The sequence below is a fragment of the Colias eurytheme genome, chromosome 16, assembly GCF_061535395.1.
Source record: "Colias eurytheme isolate Ceu_HAF_F1 chromosome 16, ilColEury1 Martin Lab GWU primary, whole genome shotgun sequence".
NCBI classification, from domain to species: Eukaryota; Metazoa; Arthropoda; class Insecta; order Lepidoptera; family Pieridae; genus Colias; species Colias eurytheme.
The window spans coordinates 6,364,899-6,383,040 of NC_142995.1; the positions used below are offsets into that span (position 1 = coordinate 6,364,899).

Genomic DNA, 18,142 nt, shown 5'->3' on the forward strand with positions numbered 1-18,142 from the left:
CAAATTCACGATAAAGTAATAAATGAAACATTTAATAATAGACTAGAGTAGATAATTTTTGAAACAAAAAAAAATCGCAGTCGGATGAAACCCATTAGAAAAGGAGGGGAATACGATAAAAATGTAAGGAAAAATAAATTACGGTCAATCCGAGTTCGGGAAGCGGGAGGGGGGAGCTTTTAAAAGAAAAAAATGGTTTCTCTCGATTTCCGACAAAACTACAAGTCCTATAGAAAAAAGTTCAATGGCAAAGTTGTAGGTAATTAAAAGTTCTACAACTTTTGTATTCACAATTTTTTCACATAAGCTAAAAATTTAGGTGAAAAATTCAAAAAACCAAGTTTTTGGTCTTTTATTTCTATCTACTTTAAAATTTATTTTTTTTCTACGAAAATTGGTGGAAACTTACTTTATTATGTCCCAAATACACTGTAATTTATTTGATTGAAAATATGTATTTTTTCGCCTTATTTTGAATTAATACCAAAAAAACAACCTAATTTTCAATCGAAAAGTCACCCGTCAAAATATCAGCTTTTTTCAAAAACTTGGGGTGCCTTTTATTCATTGAAATCTCTACTTTCATATGGTGTAAAAAAAATAAACACCACCATAGTAAATGTTCTCAGGAAATGCATACAAACAGTCTGAAAATTAGCTTTTACTAAATCAGGCACACTTCTCGAACTACCTGAAATGTTTTATCGACATCATTTTGCTTTTGAATATGCTGTAAAATATTAAACTTAGAACAGATAATTATTTTTCTTTTGAAATATTACCGAAAAGCCGATACAAGAGAAGATATAGAGTTCAAGAAGTGTGCCTGATTTAGTAAAAGCTAATTTTCAGACTGTTTGTCAAATCAAATAAATTACAGTGTATTTGGGACATAATAAAGTAAGTTTCCACCAAATTTCGTAGAAAAAAAATAAATTTTGAAGTAGATAGAAATAAAAGACCAAAAACTTGGTTTTTTGAATTTTTCACCTAAATTTTTAGGTTATGTGAAAAAATTGTGAATACAAAAGTTGTAGAACTTTTAATTACCTACAACTTTGCCATTGAACTTTTTTCTATAGGACTTGTAGTTTTGTCGGAAATCGAGAGAAAACATTTTTTTCTCTTAAAAGCTCCCCCCTCCCGCTTCCCGAACTCGGATTGACCGTAATTTATTTTTCCTTACATTTTTATCATATTCCCCTCCTTTTCTAATGGGTTTCATCCGACTGCGATTTTTTTTATCTTTTCATTATTTTCAAAGGCTTCTACCCCAGTCTATAAAGTAAATTCCTAGCTAAAAAACTATTTCAAGCAATCTGCACTCCCATTGCGGTAGCTACGTGCTTGTAATATTTAAATTAAAATCGGAACAATGCCCGGCCAGTTAAGAAACCCAGCATTTAAATTTTATTTATTTTACTTAATCAGCACACTGCACCTCTATTTCTCACAGGAATAAGAAATCGTTTTAATAAAGAATTGTGTGCAAAAAATTAAAAGCTCTTGAGAAAGGTCGATTCCTCTGAAACTAAATTAGTTATAAAGTTCTAGTCCTATTAATTGTAGGACCTATAGTAACTTGGGTATACAATTCTATAGAAATATGAGCTTTATATCCAGTCATTAACTTCCCGTCCCGGATTCGATCCTCAGTGGAGTCTATTACAAGAGATTGCCTCGGTCTAATAAGCCATAGAATACTGATTATATAATTTCCTAATAATTTAATTGATTGAAGAAAATAATTCTCATATTTGGTGATGGTATGCTATATTAGATGAATCTATAACAAATTAAGACTAGTCTTTATTCCAAACATCGGTTACTTTGCGATATCGAAGTGCCTGAATCCTGCGTATCTCACTCAATACCAAATACAATATGGTATATCATGGTTGTGAGTAATAAACCTTTATTGACTCCGACACACAACCCGGGTCCCACGGATCCTTTTTAAATAGATAACCTTTTTATATCAAGGAACATAAATATTTGATAAGCCACTGCCAAATTACGGACTGTAAAAAGTTTCTTTGTGAACTGCTGGCAATTTAGCATACCATTTATTTCCAGGGCTGTAGCGCACTTACAATCTATATGCGTCATTATTTAATGGGTGATAAGTGAAGTACCATAAATACTCGTTGTGAGAAATTGAACAAATATGTTTTGTACCATAACTTGCACAAAAATGTATATTTTATCATAAAACGTAATCACGTAGGTACTCAAAGTAACTATTATACTAGTACTTATATTAATACATACGAAACGAAAGAAAACACAACGAAAATAGAGCTCTTAGATCTTCAAGATTCGAATTTAAACAAATAAAATTCAAAAATAAGTTCTAAGCTAAGTTCAAAGAAACTCACTTGATTGCTATGTACCGCCAAATCGCCAGAGACAGTGTTAGGAGAATGGACGCAGTATGAAGTATTTGAGTAAAATGCATGTGAAACAACATGTATACAGCCCAAGAGTATGGTCTCTCTTCTTGTCCAGGGAAAAGCTGTAGCAAAAGATAATCAAAGTTATGTCTTATTTATATGTCTGTACTCGTAGTATGTGTTGCCTTGTGAGTTGGGCTTTGATCTTATTGATCGATTTTATTTCTGAGTTTACTGGTTACCAGTAAATCTGTGAGAACCAGGCATGAAACTTGGAACTACTAGAAAAAAAGCAAGGTAGTATTAAGTAGAAGGCGGCTAGTAATATCGGTTAATACAGTAAAGAATTTGTTTTTTAGGATCTCAAATGCTATAGATTAACTACTGAAAAATGAAACAATGAGCTTGATTAATATATATTATTTTCAATTATAAGAGCCTTAAAATGAAATCATGCTAATAAATGTTTACTTTTTGCTGAAAGCTGTGCAATACTATAAAGCTGATCCCACACCAATCACACAATACAGTGATTTTATATTTATATCCCACTAGAGGTCCGCCCCAGCTTCACCCGTGGTACATATTTTGCAATAAAAGGTAGCCTATGTCCTTTCTCGGGTATCAAAATATCTCTATACCAAATTTCATGCAAATTGGTTCAGTAGTTTAGGCGTGATTGAGTAACAGACAGACAGACAGAGTTACTTTCGCATTTATAATATTAGTATGGATATTAGTATGGATTATAAGCCCACAGTATAACCATTAATATTGTAATACTGTGATAAGCCTTTCATTTGCACACATCCACATATAAACGATTAACATTTTGATGCTGCTTTTTGTATAAATTGAAATCTATTAAATTTTTACTTTTATAACATAAAATATATTGAATACTGGTGTAGTATTTTTACTACTTTCTGGTGTAAAAATCATACAACATCTTACCAAATATCGGTATATAGCAAAAGGTACGTATTCCAACATAACGAACACATCAGCCACGGCCAGCCACTTCAAGAGGCGGTTAATCGGGGCACCGGCCAGGTCGCGCCGGGTCAACACCGCTACGTTCAAAGTGTTCGCTAGACTTCCGAATAGACATATCTGTATGGAAATTAACATTAATTTGATATTAAGTTTTATAGCATTCAGTGCTTTATTATTATACTTACATTTAAAAAATAACAAAATTCGAATTTCTTCAATACATTAAACCGAAACAATGGAAAGAAGTCGATTATTCTGCCGAGATCACAGTTGGCCGAGAGGACAGTATGGTGAAAGACGCGGGTTCGAATCCCACCTCGTGATCATTTTATTTTTAATTTGACAAACAGCAAAGACGAAAGAAAAGTCTCATCTCCTAGTACAAGAAAGAACCATAATAGATTTTGGTTACGGGGACACCGGTAAAAGTCTTGCTAATGAAAAATAATTTGCTATCAACAGCGAACTAAATAGAATTAAAACAGCCACATTACACGAAAGAATAACAAAGTCATTTAAAAAGAAACTTACTTAAATTTTAGTTCATTATAGCATACTGCATTTCTAATAATTTTGCTCTATTCATCGGTTTAGATCTACCTGCTGAAGTAACGTTTCCAGTTTATCGAGTCAGCACAATCTGATTTTATAATTCTCCGCTGAGAATAAAACCTCAGTGTATTACTTCGTCTATTGGATAAATCGATCAAACGAGTGACTAACGATCAGAGGATAGAAAAAATGTTTTAAGCGATAAATATTTTCTTTAGTATAATTTATAATATTGATGTTGTAAATTAATTATTATTTTAATTAAAGTTGAAATTCTTCAATATATTAATTAAAAACCCGATGAATAATAACGTGATTGCATGTAACTTGCAGAGAGTTGAGTGACCAATTTGCATTCCAATTTGCGATAAATTTACTGAGTTAAAAGCTTAACATACGGTTTTCACGTACTATACCAGCTACTATAATCATTTATCTATACTGGAACACTTTTAATTTATATTATAATATGGACTTGTTCTTATCTTAGAAGCACTAATGAATATGGCGCATATAAACAGAAGCCAGTGTTAGTTCTCAGACCGCCAGTCCGAATTGGAGCTGTTTTCTATCCAGCTTTCGTTCAACAAAGACGCTCATTTAAATATTCAGATAAAGCTGTCTTCGTCCGCTTCAATGGCGGCGCTTATTTACATTAACTAAACTAAGTGAAATTAGCTACATCGTAATTACTCACCAACAAGCTGACGTATCCATGTATATTATTGTACGTGAGAATTAAATCCCTGAATTCCCCCGAGCAATAGTCGGATCGATCGCATTCTTTCACCACCGATATGTTGTATTTGTTTCTTAGACTTTCTAGAACTCTGAGGATTTCCCCGATGTTATTGCTTTGGTTTGTGCCTCTAAATTTAAGAAGTGAAATCAGTCTTGTGTCTTCTAAAGTGCCGTATGTGTCATTTCCACCAGTATAGCTCAGATTGCCAAACTTATGCCGAGTATCATCATCGGCTAGCATCATTGAATCCTTTGTGATTCAGTTGACATAGGTAAACATTCAATTAATATGTTATGTAGTCAACTCTACATTTAATTGGACTGAACCCGACTTCATTCTGCGTATTTTAGTTTTCTGGAACAAAAAACTTGCCATAAAAAAAAGGTAGCCTTCATAATATGTATGTAGGTAGGTGGCTTTTTTTTTGAATAAGTAAATAAATTTATAAATTTTATAAATCAAACACTAGAAAATAATATATAAAAGCCTAGGTAGGCAATAAAACAAGGTTATAAAGTTTGTTTTCCAACTTTAATAGAAACCAATTACGAAATTTGTTCACGTTATGAAAATATTTACGTTTATTAAATTATAATAATCTGTTATGAGAGACAACAAGAAAACTGGAAATTAATTATTATCAACTTATAAAAAGGCAGAAATTCCCAACAAGAAGCAAGTTTTTCTCAATATAAAATTAAAGAAATGTTAAAAAAAATGTGTAATCTCCTCCTAAATATAACGAATTAAACTTAATAGAACTGAGAACGTTTCAAAAGCTAAACTATATTACACTTTCGAGGAAGTTCATAGAATGGGTAATATGAAATTTTCTCACGAGGTCAAAGTAAAACTATTTCTTTTTCATTTAAAATGAATTAAATTTACATTTTTTGTTAAAACTTTCTACGAAATATATAAGTTCACATATTATAATTTACCTACTCGACATTATGAGAATGTTATTATAAAATTAATGCGACGTTGTATCGGATTATTTCGTTTCTATCAATGGAATAAAAAAATGAATATTCTGTAGAATTCATAATAAGACACCAAAATAACGAAATTCTTAATAAGCTATACCTAAGCTCCAAAAATATAATTTTTTATTTTAATAAAACATTATATTGTGAGGAAAGATATTTTTTTTATTTAAATTGTAATTGCTGAAAATAAAAATCATATCTATAGATTTCTTTGAACACATTGCGGGAGATTGTACGCTCCATAACAAAACTCACCAAAGTATTTAACTTGTTATCGCCCGAAAGGGTAGGGAAAATCTACCAGTTTGCGAATTTGGCATAGTTAAACCTTGTTCAAATTGGAATATAAAAGTTTTCAATAATTGGCATCTCTCAAATGGCATCTCGCTAATGAGCTACGCGATTATTCTAAATAATTTTAGATTAATACCAGACATATAATAACTTCTCGCCGACTTATCCTTTTTTAATTAGAATGAAGATTATAGATTATTACTGTGTTAATCCAAGGAATAAGTCATCAGCCAGACAAATTCATCGAAATCCATCACCAATATTGAAGTGAATAAATATTGATAATTAATCAAAGAAACAAGACACTCACATTTATAGCAATAACATCAATTTAATCATGGTGGATATATTTCAGTCCCTGGGCGACCGCTAATAATAAATAAACGGTAACATTAGATTCGTATCGACCGTTATTCATTAAAGCCACGGTGACAATTCTTCACAATATCCCTCGTAAATCTAGGTCACCACACCCACCGATATCCCCAAGGAATAAATTAGATAAGAAAGGATTTCGTATGTCTTTTTTTCTCAGAGATGCATCGCAAAAATATTTCATGCAACATACTCAGATTAGGTTATCATTTGTTGCTATATTGTACATAAAGCAAATATACTATATTACTTTATAATATGTGTTGTTGAAGAATAGTTATTTGGAATCCATGTAGGTATATTTAAAACACGAACATAATTCGTACGTTTTCACGACTCAACAATTGGAATTTTTGATATAAAGACCGCGATTTATACCGTGAAAATCCGGAAAATTCTACAGGAAAATTCGCACGATTCGAACTGCGGGCTGCACACTCGTAATGTTAACATAGCGTCCTACCTAAGCATTTAATGTTTTATATTATGTATAGGATTAAAGAGTTGTCGTAAATAATATAATAGACACCAAACACCCGAAAAAACCGTATTAATAATACATAATGAAATAATTAAATTAGCAATATTTTTTGTTTTATAAATCTGTTATTAAGGCAAAACAAACAACATTTCTTAGAATTTAATATTTTTATTGCTTCTTAGTGAGTACTAAGAAACAATAAAAATATTCCGCCCACAGAATAAAATCAATACTTTCAGAATTGCCAAAACTAGAGCTATTTTTGTTTATTTCAGTCTATTTATTTGACCTTAATTGTGAGACTTGTAAGTGCTACTATTTTCATAGACAGATCACGTATACTTGGGAAAAATAGCTGGCCTGATAAAACTTACATTTCATACTACGGAACTAAGCATGCATCGTTTATAATGCGGCTTTATTTTGGTTTATATGCAGTCAAGCTGACATGAAGATTGTTTATATCATTTTAAATTCATACAAAATAAAACATTTTTCATCACGAGAAAGAAAAACGAGCTAATACATTACACAGTTAAGCACTAAGTATGTTTTATATGCGTGTAATGAAGGTGGGAATTTACCGGTTTTGAAACTGAATCGAGTTTAATATCTAGTTCTCTATTTACGCTGTGCTTGGCAGTTTGGCTTGATCTCATGTGGGAGACAGATAACTGATGCAAGACCGTGCATTAATGGAGAGATTTAGATAGACTGCATAACTATATGCTAAATATATATGCTAAAAATGTATTTTTTAAACAAATACTTTTAATTTCTAGAGGTATTTTTTAAAAGAACCAAAGTATTATTTTCTTTAGCACAAAATATTAACGCTTTTACAATAAATTTATTAGTCCACAAATAAAGACAGTTATTGCCTTACATATCTTAAGGTGTTAAATTAATTTGAAATTATAATATACATTATTTGCTCAGCGAAAGTAATTTTTCCGATACATCGCTGCTAAAAGTAAAATGATGTCGCATCTTCTTCTAATTCTTACGAACATGAAGAAATATGTAGACATTGTTTCTAAGAGGTTTTCAGCTAAAAATCGGATTAAAATACAAAATTAATTTTCGCGGGCATAAACGAGAAAACTTTCGAGAAATTCCTCTTTATTAAAGCTCTGGAACACGTCACGCTTAAGTGACAATATTTCTTTCATGAATAAAAATACTAAACTCTTCTATAATTTTACACAATGTCTGGATTATGGATAAACCATCAAATTAAAAACTTCCGCACTTAAAATAAAAGCTGCTTTTTTATATCGATTTCTGAAGGTTTTATTGGTTAATGTACCATTACCCGCATTTCCTTTTTCACAAATCATAACAATGTGATGTGATTTTCAATCTGTTTGAATAAAGTCTCAAGTACAATTTGAAATAGAAAAAATAACTCAAGTTCTCATAGTGTTTCATTGCTAGTGCATTTTTAAATTGAAATGCTTTATATGTCTTCCTGGGAAAGAAAGGGAATCCTAACTTCAAGGAACAAATAGATTTTGATAAACAATGAAACGATTTTCTGTTATTGAAAGTGAATTAATTGATTTCATTGCTTTTCTTTTTTCGAAATGAACTTTAAACAATGCCAGTTGCCAGTGATATAAAATTAGAATTGCTGTGGGATAAAGATTTCAAGAAAATAGTATGAATTATTAAATAGAATTTTTTTTTAAAGTTTAATAAATATGAATTCGTGATGTTTAAATTGCTTGTTTTTATTTCGTGTTCAATTCGATTTGCGTCGCTTAAATTTTGTGAAAAAAGTCCAAAAACGTTAAACTATCGTTATATAATCTACTGAATCGATAACGATCATAATGAATTAGATTAATCGAACATAATGGCTGTGGAAACTTCATGTGTAGGTATTTGAAATTTAATTTTAATGTTTTTTGTTATATAGGGTATATAATATATTGAAATGGAACTTATGTATAGATAAATAGGATTCTGAAAAATGTCCCACACTATAAATAAATGAAGTTTTTTTACGTTCTAAGAAACAATATAGCTAATTCCCAATTTCAAGGTGTTGAATATTGTAAATATTGTTATTGTTAATTTTCATGCATTTTCAACTCAAATATAACGGGATTTTTATCTATCCCGCCTCCAAAAGCGGTATGACGGGCCATTTAGTGGAGTTTAGCCGGTTCGCAGCCGATCTGAGCAATGGATATGATGATATATAAAAGTTCAACCCAGGGTATATATATTATTATATTATCTGTGGCCCAGGCGAAACCTGGCGGGTTGGCTTGTTTTCAATTAGGTGCAGTAGCAGTATTGATACAAGTGTTGTTTTCCCTAGAGATACAAGCACTCGATCATGGTTATTATTGCCGACATAATGTGGGCGTCATAAAGATTAACCGAATGCATCCGATAGTATATTATTATGTTTATCGATAAATATTTCAAATTCACCTATATTATTCGCAACAACGATGTTATTCGTTTTCTTTGAATTTCTATTTAGGTATGCCTAATATGTTCCTTTATTTTTACTTTCAATAATAACTTCTAAGTAAGCAGTACCTCTAATTATACAAAATTTATATTTTAATAGTAGTAGCATATGATAATCATTGATTGCAAAAAAATGTAGAGCTAGAAAGTACCAGATTTACTTAAAAAATGTATCGTACCTACATATCAATATAACAAAAGCTTTAGCTTTTTTAATTCATTTTTTATTCGAACCTATGTTCAATAGGTCACTAGGCATGCACGGAAAATGAGGAAGCCCTAGTGAGTTGCCAATATATAACAGTATAGAAAGCGTATCATATATATTATTTCTTTTTTCTAATTGAGTTACAAGTATCCGATTTGAATTCGCAATGGAAAACTAAAACTTCATTTGTAAAATCGAGTCGTTTAAATTCCTACAGAACGTTAAATTAAACTAATAAGAGCTAAAATTAAAACCTTATCGGTGTAGTATGCCATAAAGTCGGACTTAGTTCGTTCCGAATAAAATAAAAATAGCTGTTAACCTTTATTTCTGCTACTTAGTACAGAGAGTATTGTTAGTAATGTTAAATCGAAATTTAACAGAACCCCGTACTCTTATCGTATTGTTTATTATTTTTGTAGTTAGTTGTGTTTGATTTTATATGAGAATAGATTTTAACCCCGACTTATCACTAATTTTTTTACACTTTTTCATACAGTATTCATTTTTTGTGATATATTAATGAAAAGCCTATCTCTTATGAAATTTTATAAATGTATAAATAAAAATATGTAGAGTATCAGGAATGAGTTGCTGAGATAAACATAAATACATCGGTGTTATCATTTGTGAATACAGTTCAATCAAATTGAAACATCTGTAACAACAAACAAACAAATCTTTATATTTTATTCCCATAAAAGTTTATATATCTATATAACGACACAATATGTGATAAAAGTTTTGTTTGTCTATCTACCTATTCTTTCTGATTTTTAGTAGCATAGTTGATTTCGCAAATTTCGATTTAAAAAGTAATTTTCTATTTCTCCATCAAAAATAATTAGGTTTCTAAATCTGGGCACAAAATGCCGGCATAGAGTAGAGAGAAGGGGTAGCTCACAGGTTGAAAATCACAAAGCATAAACCACCGGTGTAAATTATTAACTCGTCGTTAAAGTTTTTATCTCCGTCATCCGCTTCAACCTTGTCATATCCGAGGTCAGTGAAAACAAATTATATTCTACGTATGTAAATGAAGTTAAGACAAAATTGCTTTGAAACAGCTGTGGTGCGACTGAACGGCGCCGGTGTTTTGACAAGCTGATCGTCAATTATTATTACTCTGTGAATTAGTGACGTAAACAAAATGATTGACGTTTAATTTTACTTAGAATTTAAGTTTAGAAAAAAATTGAACGATTTTCGGTATATTTGGGAACAATCTTGAGATTCTGATTTAATTAATTACGCTTGATTAAGCACTCTTTAAACATATTTTAACCGAACTTCCAAGATTTTTATTTTCCCTGGACCATCCCTAAACTCTCAAAAATAGTCAGAATTAATTATTCTGGTAAGAGGATTAATATTTTATGATTATCAGCCAAATTTTAAAAAGAATTATGGACGCCTACAGAATATTATAATGGCAGCTCCTACGAGTAGGTACGATTTTATTAAATTGTTAAATAGTATCTACTAGGCATGGGCGTTGAATCAACGGACTAGTTAAATTAACCGTCTATGTACACTCAACGATTCGACTAGTCCATCGTTCATCAACGGACTAGTTGAATTCAACGACTAAACAAAAGAGTCGAAACGATCGTCAACGCGTCCGCGACGGTTAACTCTTCGACGTGGCCGTATAATAGTCCACCGTAGACGGCTCGTCAGTCGACACGTTTGTATCAACTACCAACTTGCGACGCGACGCGTCGCGAGTTGATAGTTCAATATTTTTACCGTTAATTCCGTTTGACTTTTAATGAGATTACTATGATCAATGCTCGAAATATTGAAAAAAAAGGAGATTAATTTGTATTAATTTGATATTATTGAATTGTCTTAAAAATCTAAGATATTTTTTTATTCAGTTAATTTAATACATATCATAAGGATTACCTACCTATAATAATATATTGAATAATGTTAAAATATCGACTATAACTAACGACTTAAAACGACAAGTTAAAACATAAACAAAAACTCGGTAATAGATAGGTGATAAATATATAATTGTTAATAAAAAACAGCTCTGACTTTTTCTTTACTAGAGACAACCCTGACATTGAATTCTTTGAAAATCTATAATTCGTAATAACTTCATGGTAAGAATGTGGAATTTTACATGTAGAGTGTAGACCTCAGTTCAAGCACAGACTAATAATAATATACTACGTATACAAGTTCAAGGTAACGAACGTTCGATTACCAATACCGTCGCGCGTCGGTCGACCGTGTCAATTCGTTTCAGTTTACACATCGACTAGTCGAAGATTTTAACTAGTTGATCGACTAGTTGATGAACGACATTTAACGGTCTAGTCTCGTTGATGAAAAATGCGTCGACGACCCATTCCTAGTATCTACTATCTACACATCTCCTCTATCATTTTCAAGTCAAGCGAACTTACGCGATCTTACAATTAATCGATTTTACAATAATTCTAATGAAATTAAAAAAAACTGTCATCCAAACAAGTTATTTGTAACAATGATTCTTACTATTCATTTATACTTTAGTAAAATAAGCATAAAAATATCGACTAGATATAAAAAATAACAACACTGCAATTAATGCAGTTTAGAGAGATCGATAAGATAACATAACATCGTAATTTAGATATTATCTAGCATTCTAACCCCATATCATCCATCGAACGCCTCCTTGGTGCAGTGGTTGACGCGTGTGCGTAGAACCAAGGGGGCCTGGGTTCGATTCCCGGTGGAAACGAAGAAAAAAAAATGTCTCGGTCTGGCAGGAGTCAGGACACAGAAGGCTGATCACCTACTTGTCCTTAAATAAAATCGATTAGTGAAATAGATGTATAATGCATCTGCCCCTTACCCCACTAGGGAACATGGGACTTCACATAAGATCCATAACTTGTTATTCCAATTACCTACAAATAATTTCAGAATAAGTATGTCATACTCATAATATTATGAAGGGTTCAAATATTATCATGGATCGATTTACATTACAAACGGTAGTCCAATTTGTACACATTGCTTCGTTAATATTTATAGAACGTATTTCACTTCTGGGAATTGCCTTTTGATACAGCTACTATCTAACCATTTAAAAGTTTTGTTTCCCTATATATTACTTTTGGAATCGAACGTGGGCGTATATAATAGAAAAGTATATTCAATTGTATGGCCATAAGCTTCTTTATCATTTTTAGCTCTTTGTTTTATTTAGACTCAAATAAATATTGTAAAGGAACCGCTCCAATTCAAGGGAAGGATCTTAGATTTTTTTATACATATTGGTGGTTAGACCTGTATTATAAATAAACATCACATATAATTTCAGCGACGGAATTCTAATGTAATATTTTTTTTTTATTTTATTTAATACTATCTCACTCTACCTACTGCCAATAGTCAACCTCATAATGAATTTCCGTTTTATTGCTATGTGCCCAATATAAGTTTTTTTCAAGATACAAAAATTTCAATGATTAAAAAAGTCATACAGAGAGGTGAATAAATATGAAATGGTACGTTAGTTCGCGAAAGATTTGGTCCAGTGTCACTATGTGTGGTTTCACGGAACTCGGGAATTCAAATTCAACCCAACGATGTTCTCTCTTTATTTTTTAAAAAACGCCGTACTATTGCATATTCGAACCAATATTTGTTTCCTTAAAAAATATACTTCTGCAAAATCGGTCTCAATAAATTTGTCGTTCTAAAAAAGAAATGCTTCAAAAAATTTAAACGGATGAACTGGTAATAGTTTGGGATATACTTAAACTAAAAGATAAACATAAATGTTTGTAAATGTTTAACATCAATATGTTTATGGTTAATTAATGTATGACGATGATTGACAGGCGTTCATGTAGACACAATAATTCCGTTCTATTAATGATTATTTATATTTAGATAAATATTTAACCTCGGACTATTAAATTTCCTCTTTCTTTGATTAATAGACAAGTTGTAGTAAGATACTGTTAAATTTGTATAAATAAAAATCAATCACCGGTATGTGCGTTCATAAAATCCAAACGACTGTACCAAGTTTGCTTTGTAGTCAATATGTATGAAAGAAAATTAATTTATAAACGAACAGAAAATAAATATTAAATTTTCGCAACAATATTCTTGGAATTGTCTTACTGCCAACCCCTATTCAATGTTACTCACACTCAGCTCGCACTCCTCTCATAATGTATGAGTTACAGTTTGGTTACAATACAATACGTTGCCTAGCAACGCTGCTTTGTTGTATTGTGACTAAAAAAGTTCTTACAAATAACGTTCTTGTCAATAATATTGAGAGATTATATAAATTGAGAGATTTCATTAAACGAAGAGAGCTAACATTATTTAATGAATATATAAGTTATCCTTCGAATAAGATACATATTTTATGTATATCGTAGGTAAGAAGTTATTAAAATGTAAACATTTTTATTTAGTAGAAAATTATAAAAAGCTGCACACAATTCCCAGATTCATCCTACGAGTTGAGACTAGCTTTTATTCATATTAAATACGAATTGAAATTTTAAAGCTATAAGAACGTGATTTTAAAATATTGACGCAATTTAATACTGTAAGCATCCATTCAATCATTACCTTTATTTTACGTAAAAAAAGTAGACTCATTTAACTTTTGCAATAGTATAGTGTATTTACATTTATTATAACAGCCTTTATCATAGAAATTAGGTACTCATAAACGCATTGTAAAAAACTTGCAGATCTTATCAGAATAAAAACGACTTTTTTGTCATGAAAGAACCAGTTCGAAACTATTATCATTATAATAATTTAAATTTAAATATTATTTTATATATTGAATGCATGCGATAACACGTGATTATAAGTACCTATATTTACTTTTCGAACACAAATCTTTTGGCAAATAAAGACGAGTCCGAGTACTAACAACATAAAAAATATGAACTGCGTATTTTTAATATTAATTGCCATGAATTATTTATGTATGCAATTAAAATAAATTACTGACTGGATTAGATATGCTAACATGTGCGCTGGCGCGGTATCACATAACAATTTATGTAAAATCAGACGACCTTTCTGATTAACACGGTCAGTGGCAAAGTAAATACAACAATACGTATTTGTATGATAAGATCATTCTTAAGATCAATATTTTTGTGATTCAAGTGCTATACATCATCCTAAGATTGTCGTTACATAATCTTATCGTATAATACAGGGATATGAAGGTTTTAGCATACCATTAGTCTGAGAACGAGTAAAGCTGGTCCTAGCATCGGATAATATCAAATAGGTGCATTCATATTTAGTATTTACATAAAATATCATTTCAGGATGGTTTTCTCTTGTCCCACACCACTCAAACCATTTTTTTTTCATTGAATAATAATATGTAAGAAAAAGGTTATTAAACATATTTTCATATTATTCTGTTCATATTAGTATGATTCAAATATGACATACTTAATAATTTAAAGAACATTGTAAGGTAGAGTCGTCTTCATCTAGCACATTACATTACAATGTATCTTAATATAAAATGTTGATATTATGTGACGATTCTAAAGTGCTTCTTTTCAGAAAGGCTACGTGTTATAGAAATACGTGTTTAAGTAGAACTCTCACCCACTCACAATTTCCTTCAAATTTATATCTTACGAATGTAAAGAGAATGAGCTCTTTATTATTTACATATAAATTATAAAATTGTGTCCGCTATACGCAATTTCGCTTGTTTCTTTAGAAGTCTAAAATTACATTTAAAAATGAACCGCTGAATTTACAAAATTGCACCAGGCTATTTTTTGTCGATGGCAAAAAATATGAAGTAGGTCATCACGCTATGGTAATATAATATCATCGTTTTATGTAGCTTAATCAAAGTCTTCAGTGATTTATTAACTTCTTACTAAAAGTTGTTTTTAAGGAAATTGTATATCACGCTACAAATACTGGTGGAAATTGTTACTAATGTAAATATTATGTCAGAAGATGGTTTATACATCTAGAGATATCCGGTTAAAATCGTGCTAGTCGGTTGAATAAAAAGCTATAAGCTATCCATAAACTTATTCTGAACCAAAAGAAAACTATAAAAACTCGACGTTAAATGTAAATCACTTTAGCACGATGGATTTTATCTCTCAAGTTTTGGATGAATTTGGCACAGTTTACCGCCATGATTTACGTAAGTACGTATACTTTATAGGCATTGAACTCTCCACGAAACTAAAAGACAATGACTCAATTAAAAACACTGATGAAACACGTCATTCCTTACATTGTTGCAACATGGAGATATAGAACTATCTCAAATAAATTATTCAGTTTAATGCTATTTATGTTTCCTTTGTAATCGAATAGCTAATTATTTATGATAAATTAATACAAAAATAGAAGTCGTATCTTTGAGCCACTTGGTTCAGAATCGGCAATTGTTTGATCACAGTAGGGGAGACCGAGGGGAGTTGAAACAATTTTCACGTTTTGTTTGATATAACTCATGCTATTATCAGAAATCTTATGGTATTGGTATCAATCGATAGGGTATTCTATACACTTGCGAAGGGTTAGCATAAATAAACGGTTAGCGTTATACATGGTGGTGAAAAATTGACTTAATCGTAACAAGTCACCTTGTTTCAATTCCCCTCATACCGAGGTAAGATGAAACAGAGGTCGAGGAGAGTTGAAACATTATGATTCTGGGGAGTAATAGGAGCTGCAAAATAAAAATGATGATTTAATTCAAAGGTTTTAATTAAAACTTATATTTTCAAGTAATCAACGACCTTTATAAGTAATATTTTAATGACATATCAGTCAAGTAGGTTTAATACAAATAATAAACACCTAAATTAAAAAAAATAACATGCGTAACATCAATTATAATCAGTCGAATCAACAAAATGTTGTACATTTTTATAAAACTAAATCTTTGACATAAAATAGTTAATAATCAGTCGTTTTTAAAGCATTACAATCAGTACCTACTATAAACTATTTCATCATCATTAACAGCCCATGTTTGTCCACTGCTGGACATAGGCCTCAGTCATGGCACGCCATTGAGCCCGGTCATTCGCTCGTTGACGCCAGTTATGCCCAGCAACCCTGCGGATGTCGTCACTCCACCTTGTAGCAGGGCGTCCTACGCTTCGTTTGCCGAGCCGCGGTCTCCACTCTAGTACATGTGTGCCCCAGCAGTTGTCCGTTCTGCGGCACATATGACCGGCCCACTGCCACTTCAGCTCGCTAATCCGTTGAGCTATGTCGGTAACTTTCGTTCTCTGGCGGTTCCGGACTTGGTCCCTATAAACTATTTAAGGAACAATAATCTAAAAAATGTCAAAGACAAAGTTCTCCACCAGCACAAGCTTTATGAACCCACAATTGGCATTTCAGACATTGAGCCCACTTTTATTTGGATCTATTATTTGAATATGATTCCATACAGCAAATGCAGCAGGGTTCCTCTTCTTCTTCATCACTATCTTCGTTTCTTGACAACCTTAACCTTTTTAGTTTTACAGCCTGGTTTTGATCTTTTTTTTGCTTTAGTTCCTCCAGTAGGCATGCTTAAACAAATAAACACATTAAATCAACAATAAAATCCTATAATCTTCGTACTTTTTTGTTATAATCAGATATTAAATTGAAAACAAGGAGAGTTGAAACAGTCTGTTTCAAATCACCTCGGTGAGAAAAAACCTCCCAATTTTTATTCAAATCACGATCAAGCAGTAAATACACAGAAATCAAATTTACCAAGTATATTTCAAGAATCTATAGATAATAAGTTTTTAAAACATATATAACTCAACCCAAAAAACAAAACCAATATTAAAGTACGAGCATCGTAAAAAATCATGAAATACTTACTTTTTGCGATTTTCGGCACATGTCATTCAGAACTACACAACTGCACAAATGACGCCACCGGCGTGAACTGACGCGATAGCTGGTGGAGGGAGTTGGTTAAAAAAGACGTTGCCAGGTCGCTAACAGTTTTAGGTTCCGAGAAATCGGGACTGTTTCAACTCACCTTTGTTTCAAAACCCCTCGGTCTCCCCTACTAATAATAGTCTACGTAATATTTATGCCCAGTTTATAAGTTGAATTAACTTGATTACCTTTATTGATTATCTCACTCCAAGAGTGTTACACTAAACAAAAACCCATGGGATAGGATATATCGGTCAATCTATTGCAAATGTAACAAATACAATTACGAATCCTATTTAAGCAACCCTGATGACATTTATTGCCACTTAAATGCGTAGCGAATTTAGTAAAATGTATTTTATTTATATAAATGAACTTTTGATGAAAGTTTTAAATATGTTTGCACGGTATTTCTTATTTTGAGCATGTACATTGTATATGGAACAATAAATGTCATTAATTGGAAAATAGTATTGTGTTATATTTTTTTTACCAATAACTTCCATAAACCATAACTCCTTGCTACTAAAACAACATTTTAAAATACATATTAATATGACAACTTATTTGTGGGATCTGCATCATTGCACATACCTATGAGATACAGGATTGATGTTACAATCTATTTGAATAGAATAATTTGATATCTGCTATTTAACATAATCCAACGTAAATATGATTTAAAAATAGAAA

The 18,142-nt window shown here is 31.3% G+C and overlaps 1 protein-coding gene across 1 annotated transcript in view; it reads right to left on the reverse strand.

Annotated features, from left to right (window-relative positions):
* The window catches only part of LOC149901861 (G protein-coupled receptor dmsr-1-like), a 30,730-nt gene that overhangs the window by 6,477 nt on the left and 6,111 nt on the right, over window positions 1–18,142 (reverse strand). Inside the window, exons 2-4 of the mRNA XM_090110876.1 lie at window positions 4,639–5,037; window positions 3,348–3,506; window positions 2,379–2,515 (exon numbers count right to left, since the gene is read on the reverse strand). Of these exons, the coding sequence (XP_089967002.1) occupies window positions 2,379–2,515; window positions 3,348–3,506; window positions 4,639–4,926 (584 nt within the window). The 5' untranslated portion in view covers window positions 4,927–5,037. The remainder of the gene's footprint in view (window positions 1–2,378; window positions 2,516–3,347; window positions 3,507–4,638; window positions 5,038–18,142) is intronic.